The sequence below is a fragment of the Onychostruthus taczanowskii genome, unplaced genomic scaffold (genome assembly GCF_017590055.1).
Source record: "Onychostruthus taczanowskii isolate IOZ18803 unplaced genomic scaffold, ASM1759005v1 scaffold611, whole genome shotgun sequence".
Lineage (NCBI taxonomy): Eukaryota > Metazoa > Chordata > Aves > Passeriformes > Passeridae > Onychostruthus > Onychostruthus taczanowskii.
The window spans coordinates 13,201-21,640 of NW_024503802.1; the positions used below are offsets into that span (position 1 = coordinate 13,201).

General features: G+C 50.3%; 1 protein-coding gene across 1 annotated transcript; it reads left to right on the plus strand.

Annotated features, from left to right (window-relative positions):
- Positions 1–402: 402 nt before the first annotated feature.
- On the plus strand, positions 403–2,015 carry LOC121344156 (zinc finger protein 551-like; the record flags this gene model as incomplete). Its single annotated transcript, XM_041419875.1, has 2 exons — positions 403–811; positions 1,379–2,015. Coding segments are annotated over exons 1-2 (1,046 nt in total), but the record flags the coding sequence as incomplete, so codon positions are not given.
- Between the last annotated feature and the right edge of the window lie 6,425 nt (positions 2,016–8,440).

The window sequence follows — 8,440 nt, forward strand, 5'->3', positions numbered from 1 at the left end:
ATCATTGCCTTGATTTTGATTTTCTTATTGAGTTGTAATTCTGGCTTAGACTCTCCCCCTGGTTTGCCCTCAAACCAGTACAAAACTTAGTGTGCTCATCCCTTGTTTTCCTCCCAAAAGAAGAATTTCCCATCCCCACATCTTTGCCAGAGGGAGGAGAAGGCTGAGCAGAAGAGGAAGATGCCCAGGGACACCCAGGCAGGTGAGGAGGAAGTCAGTGCCCCTTTCCCCCTCTCTCCTGCTCCATCTCCCAGCCCAGCATGGCCCCCAGATGCAGGACAACCCTGCAGCCAACACCATCCTGCTGGGGAAGCCCTGGAAGAATCTCCTTCCCCTTCCCTTTGGCATGGAGTCAAATCCCATCCTCTCCTTGTCCTTCTTCCTCCAGACAAGGAGATGAGGATGGAGACCAGGGAGGACAAATCCCCACGGCAGAACCTCATGGAAGAGGCTGTTTTGAGTGGCTCCATGGCACAGGAATCCAATGGGGATGAAAAGACACAGAGATCCCATAGGATGAGGGGCTCTGAGAAGGAAAGACCCCCCCTGTGCCAGGAAGATGGACAGATCTTCAGCCAGAACTTGGAGCTGGTGGCCCATGAGCAGCTTCATGATGGGGAGAAGCCCTACAAGTGCTTGGAGTGTGGGAAGAGCTTCAGGCAGAGGAGCATCCTGATCAGCCACCAGATGATCCACACTGGGGAATTGCTCTACGAGTGTGGGGAATGTGGGAAGGGCTTCAGCTACAGATCCACCCTTGTGACCCACCAACGCATCCACACTGGGGAGAGGCCCTATGAATGTGTTGAGTGTCAGAAGAGATTTCAGACTCGCTCCACCCTCCTCAGGCACTAGAGAATTCACACCGAGGAAACGCCCTTCTGCTGGCCCAACTGTGGGAAGGGCTTCAAGCGCAAAACAAAATCAGCTGAGAAGGTGGCACAATGAAAACAGACCAGAATGGACTGAAAACAATGCAACAGAAATAAATATTTAATTGTTGATCATATTTTTCTTTTTAAATTGTAATTCTAGCTTAGACTCTCCCCCTGGTTTGCCTTCAAACCAGTACAAAACTGAATGTGCTCATCCAGTGTTTTCCTCCCAAAACAGATTTTCCCATTCCTAAAAGACTGCTATATAGAAGAGAAGGCTGAGCGGTAGAGGAAGATGTCCCGGGACACCCAGGCAGGGGAGGAGGAAGTCAGTACCTCTATCCCCCTCTCTCCTGCTCCATCTTCCAGCCCGGCACAGCCCAAGGCTGCAGGACAACCCGGCTTCCAACGCCATCCTGCCGGGGACACACTGGAGGGATCTCCTTCCCCTTCCCTGTGGCACAGAGGCAAATCCCATCCTCTCCTTGTCCTTCCTCCTCCAGACAAGAAGCTGAGGATGGAGACAAGGGAGGCCAAATCTTCACAGCAGAACCTTATCGAAGAAGCCATTTTGAGTGGCTCCAGGGCACAGGAATCCAATGGGGAAGAAAAGCCCCAGAGATTCCATAGGATGAGTGGCTCCAAACCCAGGCCCCAGAGTGCTCCAAACCCAATGCCCCAGGCTCCAAACCCAAACCCAGAGTGCTTTGAGGAGGAAAGACCCACCCTGAGCCAGGAAGGTGGACAGTGCTTCAGCCAGATCTCAGAGCTGGTAGTCCATGAGCAGCTTCATGATGGGGAGAAGCCCTACAAGTGCTTGGAGTGTGGGAAGAGCTTCAGGCACAGCAGCACCCTGATCCGCCACCAGATGATCCACACCAGGAAATGGCCCTATGCGTGTGGGGAATGTGGGAAGGGCTGCAGCTGCAGCTCAGAACTGATCATCCACCAACGCATCCACACTGGGGAGAGGCCCTATGAGTGCCCCACGTGTGGAAAGATGTTTTCCACCAGCTCCAATCTCCTCCTGCATGAGCGGATTCACACGGATGAGAGGCCCTTCCGCTGCCCTGACTGCGGGAAGGGCTTCAAGCAAAATTCCCACCTCATCACCCACCGGCGCATCCACACTGGGGAGAGGCCCTACGAGTGTCCCCAGTGTGGGAAGAGCTTCTCAGACAGCTCTAACTTCACCAGACACCAACGGAGGCACCGGTAAGGGAAGCCCTTTGAGAGGCGTGACTGTGACATAAGGGCTTTGTGCTCGAGTGTTATCCCGCCCCTTTTCCCAGTAAATTGTTCTTTTCCCAGCCCCGGATCTTTGCCTTTTGCGCCTTCCATTGGAGGTGGAGAGGGCAGCGAGTGGCTCCCAGCCCTGGTGGCCATGGCAACAGCCTTGGGAACAGGTCCCTGGCTGGGGCTGTGGGAATCTCTTCCCTCTGGTGCCCAGGGACAGGACTGGAGGGAATGGCTGCAGCTGAGTCGGGGCAGGCTCAGGTTGGATCTCAGGAAAAGCATTTTCCCCAGAGGCTGCTGGGGCCCTGCCCAGGCTCCCCAGGGAAGGCTCCCAGCTCCAGGGCTCTCTGAGCTCCAGCAGCGTTTGGACAGCGCTGCCAGGCCCAGGCTGGCATTGTTGGGGTGTCCTGTGCAGGGCCAGCACTTGGACTCCAGGATCCTGATGGGTCCCTCCCAGCTCAGCCAATTCTGTGGATCTGGGATCCTGTGAGCCTGGGGATGGGGCTGCCAGTGGTTGCCATGGCAATGGGCTCTGGCTGCAGGCCTGAGCTGGTGTCCATGGCAACCAGCCCTGGCATGGGGTCTGCATGGAGATGCCGAGGGACTGAGCATAGCAACAGGGGGCTGGGGATGGTTGCCATGGAAACTGACCATAGCAACAGGTCCTGGTGATGGTTGCCTGTTAAGGATCAGATTTGTCACAGGCCCTCAGAGGGGTTCCATGGGGACTTCCCAAGAGTCTCCAGGCTGTTGAAGATCTGGAATGTCACAGGCAGAGACAGGGGCTCCATGGACACCTCCCAGGGGTTTCTGGGCATGGGAAAGAGCCCTGTGTTCAGAGGCACTCACAGCCATTCCATGGTGACATCCCAGGGCACCTTGGGCTGCAAAGGCACCGATCTGTCACAGGCACTCACGGGGACTCCACGGTGACATCCCAGGAGTCCCCAGGCTGCCAAAGAGCCGGGATGTCCCAGACACTCACAGGGCTTTCTGTTATGGGCACAGTGGGAGCTTCAGGCAAAGTTTATTGCAGACACTCCTGTTGGGTCTCGAGGTGCAGAGAAGATCCCCAATAGCCCCCACAGATCCCCAAATGTCACCGTGGAGTCAGAGATGACTCAGACTCAGATCAGAAGGCTAAGAGCTAAAAGCCACCCATTTATTCAATCCACTTATTTTATTCCTTTGGTGCTATAGGTGGACCTCATTGGTCATTAAATCAACACATTTCACATGCTTGGCTAATTAAGACAACCCCCTTCAGTAAATAACTTGAAAAAACCCAGTTTTTACAAACAGTGTTGGGACACCAGTTACTGATGTTTGTTTTATGTTGGGCCCTTCGGGGAGCTCCCGGGATGGGGGAAACCCTCTTGTAGCAGTTCTGTGCCAGAGAAAAGGAGATGCACGGGACTTTTTTGGTCTTCAGCTTCTTGTTTATTTTTATCTTACCTAAAGTTTTGCATGCTGTGTACACCAGGCTCAGAGTGCTGGAAAAGCACCACAAAATGGCCCCCGAAATGTATAGTTTCAAGGTCTTTTAAAGTTGTCTCATCCCATTAAATCTTAAAATGCACATTATTTCTACTTATTCACCAATAACTCATCCCTTTACTGTCCACGTAAGCTCTGCACTGTGCTTTCCTTGAACAATCACCCTGTGCCACCAACACGGCAGAAAATGGAGTAGATGAAGAAGGTGACGGGGACTACACCCAAATTCCTGCATCTTGCTTCCTATCTACACCATACTAAAACCCCCAAAACTTAAATTTCTCACCCAAGTGACTGTCATGATCCGTCCTTGAGAACGGCATTTGTGATGGTTCATTTTACTGATCTCAGGGTGCAAAAACCGACACAACAAGGAGATTACAGTTATAAGCAAAAACAAACGTACCTTTATCGAAATGACCACAGTAAAATGCGTTAGGGAGAGGGGGAGGGCAGAAAAGGGAAAGAATAAGGAAAAAGAGGGGAAAAGAAAGGAGGTGTATAGCTACCAGACATGGAACAACGTAGTCCTTCGAAGCCCAGTCGATGAAGCCTGTCGTGTTCCCATCAGGGGAGATCTCGAAATCCCTGGCTAACTGAGGGGTTATTATTATTGAAAATTGTGAAGGAGGGGGACACAAATACAACAGTCCATGTTCCCAGCAATGGGCGAGAACCATTGTTCTCTTGGTCCAGTGGTCGGCAAACATCTCACTTTGGTCGGCTGGCCTCCCCACACACACACCTTCCCCCCCTGCGATAGGGGTTTCAGTCTCAGTCCTTGGAAGGGGGAGCTTAGGGGGGGTCTCACATCTCAGTCCTTGAGGGAGAGCCTTCTCCCATCTCAGTCCATCTGTCCCAGTGGTTGCACGGTAACTGGAGGGACTTTTTTGTGGGGACCACCAAAAGCCATTCCAGAGAGAAAGTCCAGCCAGGGTGAGAGGTGGGGAAATTCCAGAAGCAGTGCTGCGAAGCGATGCAGGTGAAGGAGGGCAAGGTGCCCCTTTTCTTTTCATTGAGTGCAGTGTTCCATGGAGTGGGCAAACACAGGTATGAGCAATGGCTTGGCTTGGTGGGCAACAATTCAAGCAGGAACAGGATCCTAGAATAGGATCTTTCTTTCCCTGGTGGTCCCAGTTTCTGTCCTTTTCACGATGACCGGGAGGCAAAAATGAGGAAAATTTTGAACAGACACTTACAGTGACATACTATACTACTCTCTATTACCTATTTCACATTTTGGTAAATTGTAATCTACCTCAAAGTCTTGCAAGTCCTCTCCATGGGCGAAGGTTAAAGGCAGCATTTCTCTGGGTGTCAGGATTCCTCAGAGCAGACAGAGAAATATTTCCTTTGCCCTGGACTCCCACACATTTAACCTAAAAAACTTTAACCCTTAAGATGCTAAGTTACCCAAAAATGTTCCAGATAAGTAGGATTAGAAGGAGAAGAAATAGAGAACAAAAGAAAGACAGAAGATCTATAGAAGAACAAGCACATAGGAATCAACTGCTCAGGTTCCAGCATCACTGACAGAGGACCCCCAGCAGAAGGCAGGATCCAGACCATGGGCTGGCCTCGTGCTCCAGCATTTAATCCCCTGGGCCTTCATGGGCCTGCCCCTGGGGTGGGACTGCAAATTGCCTGTCCAATCAGAGTCAGGGTAGACACCAGCTGCTAGTGTGTGATTGATTGGCAGCTGGGCCAATCAGAGCTGGGTCAGCACTGCCCCTCTTGTGTGATTGACAGTACTTGGATTTGCCGCTTTTCTTTCCAATAGGAAAAAAAGATCCACCTTGATTCTGTTTCCCATGGCTGAAACTGGGATTCCACCTCCAATAGTTTGAATATCCAAGGATTTCCCTCCAGTGAAAGCAGCCAGGACAGACAGGTCAGGCTGCCCTTGGCCTCTCGGAGCTGCCTCTCATCTGCATTCCAACCAGTGGGGCTCTGGGCTTTTGTCCAATGGAAAAGAACCATCCTTCTTATCTACACAGAAATGACCAAGATTGGGCTTCCACCTCCAAAATTCCCTATATCCAAGGATAGCTCCCAGACAAAAGCTGCCAGGACTGACAAGTCTGGCTGGCCTTGGCCTCTTGGAGCTGCCTCTCATCTGCATTCCAAACAGTGGGGCTCTGTGCTTTTGTCCAATGGAAAAGAACTGTCCTTCTTATTTCCGCAGAAATGGCCAAAACTGGGATTCCACCTAAATCCCTATATCCAAGGGTTGCTGGCAGAAAAAAGCTCCCAGGACAGAGAGGTGTGGCTGCCCTAGGCCTGTGATGGCTGCCTTTCATCTGCCCCTCAAACACTGGTGTTCTCTGCTTTCCTTCCTACGGAAAGGAACACTCCTTCTCATCCAGGTGGCCATGTGTGAAACTGGGATTCCACCTCTAAAATTCTGTATATCCAAGGGTTGCTCCCAGGCAAAATCTGCCAGTACCATCAAGTCTGGCTGGCCTTGACCTCTGGTGGCTGCCCCTGCAACACTGGGGTTAGGTGCTTTCCTTCCCATGGAGATCCCTGGGACACTTTGGGAACCTCATGGAACCAAGGGGATCATTGTGGCACCACTGGAGCCCATGGAACCAAGGGGCCATGGTGACACAGCAGGACTTCATGGAACCCAGAGACTATTATGACTCTGTGGGATCTGATGGAAGCATGGAGACCAGTAGGACCCTTCAGGGCCTCGTGTCACCAAGGGGGCATTATGGCACCTCAGGGCCTCATGGAAGGGAGGGACCATTGGGACACTGTGGGGCCCCATGGAAGCGAGGGAACATGGGACAGGTCTGGCTGGCTGGGCCTCCTGGGGACCACCTGACAGGTCTGGCTGATCTTGGGATGTCAAGGGCTGCCTCTCATCAGCTCCTGGAGCACTGGGGCTCCATGCTTTCCTTGCTATGGAAAATAACTGTCCCTCTTTTCAGATGCCCATTGCCAAACTTATTAGTCTCCCTAAAAAAATTCCTATATGCAAAGGTATCTCCCAGAATAAAACCTGCCAGCTCTGGCTGGCCTTAGCCTCTGGTGGTAAACTCTCATCTGCCAGAGAAACACTGGGGCTCTCTTCCTTCCTTCCTATAGAAAACCAGCTTTCATGTTCAGGGACTATGGCGAAAATTAGAAATTGGACACCCGAATTCTGTATATCTAACGACTGCTTCCAGACAAAAGTAGCCAGGACAGACAGGTCAGGCTGGCCCTGTCCTCTTGTGATTTTCTTAGCCTATGAGCTGAATGTTTTCATTTGGAAACAACTTGGTGAGCACCCAGAGATCTCCCTAGGAGGGGTTTTGATGCCTCAGGCACATGACCACTACACAGGGACAAAGGAGCTCTGTGCTCTGTGCTGTTCGGGTGGTTTTGCATCATGGAAATGATGTCCTAAGAGAAGCTGCTACCGGCTTGCGACGCAGCCTGGCCGGGGTCATGGAACCATCTGCAGGCCCCGGCTGAGATATTAACTCTTTCAGTGCTTCCATCCTCCCTCCAGTGAGAGAAAAGGACAAAGTGCAGCCACACAGAGGAGTAACATGAAGACACCGAGGTTGGTGAATAAGAAGTTGACTCCTAGATGTGAGGGATAAGGAGATGCCTTGGTCTTGGGGCTGAAATCCTCTTGTAAAGCTTTGGAGAAGGATGTAACTGATACTTCAGACTCTCTTTTTCCCTATCACACATTGAAAATATGGGGAGATGCCTTGTTCAGCAAAGGCCTCCATGCTAAAGGAAGCAAATGTTGAAGTAGCTGTGATCCCATGAGAAGTTTGAAAAGAGAAAGAAAAGTGGTGAGACCCTGTGGCTTAGGGAGAGAAGATCTCTGTTCCCAGAGATGAAGATGATGAGAACATTTGCTCTTATAACAGCACATATTTAAACTAATGCCCCAGAAGTTGACATGGCCTATAAACATGGCTGTAGGAAAGGCTGTGAAAAAATGGGAGGGACTTCACAACTGATGATTTTCCAGGTTCCTGATCTTCATGGGAATTGAGAGGCAAAAGAGAGCTGTTTTCTTAATATGAAGTCTCCATAGCATGAAGGAGAGACTCCTTTCCGTAAAAGTGCTGAAGAAATACTATTCTACAGGTGATAAACTGACTGAACATTTTAGGTTTTGACTCTTTACATTGTCAGTAAGAAAGAAAAGGTTATAGTGAGAGGAAAAGTATTTTGAAAGTTTTATTCTGATCCTTATTACTCTTACTTTTAGTTACTATTAATAATCTTTTCTTTATACACTTTTAAAAATTTGAGCTTACTTTGCCTTTCTCCTAAACCTATCTCACAGCGGGAAATGAGTAAGAATATACTAGTGAGTGCAGTGGTAATTAACCAACACTGAACCCCATGCAGTAACTGATACATTGGCTAAAAAAATGTAAAATTGGCGCACCAAAACCACTACAGAAACATTCCTGATGAACTGCATGAGAGCAGAGGGAAATCAAGGCAGAGCCATGGTTTGTCAGGACTTGCTTGATCCTAATGAGCCCCGTGATGCATTTGGAGCTAAGCCCTGGAACCTCAGGGCCTGAGAGGAGATCGCACAAACCTTTCCAGGAGTCAAAGTCAGATGAAAACCCCAAAGTGTCTCAAAGCATGAATGGGTCCCACTGAGGTCCCTCCCCAACACAGGCTCCTCATGGACTCCTTGGATGAGAGAATTGCAGGCCAGGATGGCACAAAAAACCTCTCCGAGATTCAGTGTGGAAAGAAGAATCCAAAGTACCTTAAAAACCTTGAGTATCTCAAAGTATTAATGAGCCCCACTCAGTGTTAGTACAAAGATCTGGAGGGACTCGTTAAAGCAGATAATTGGG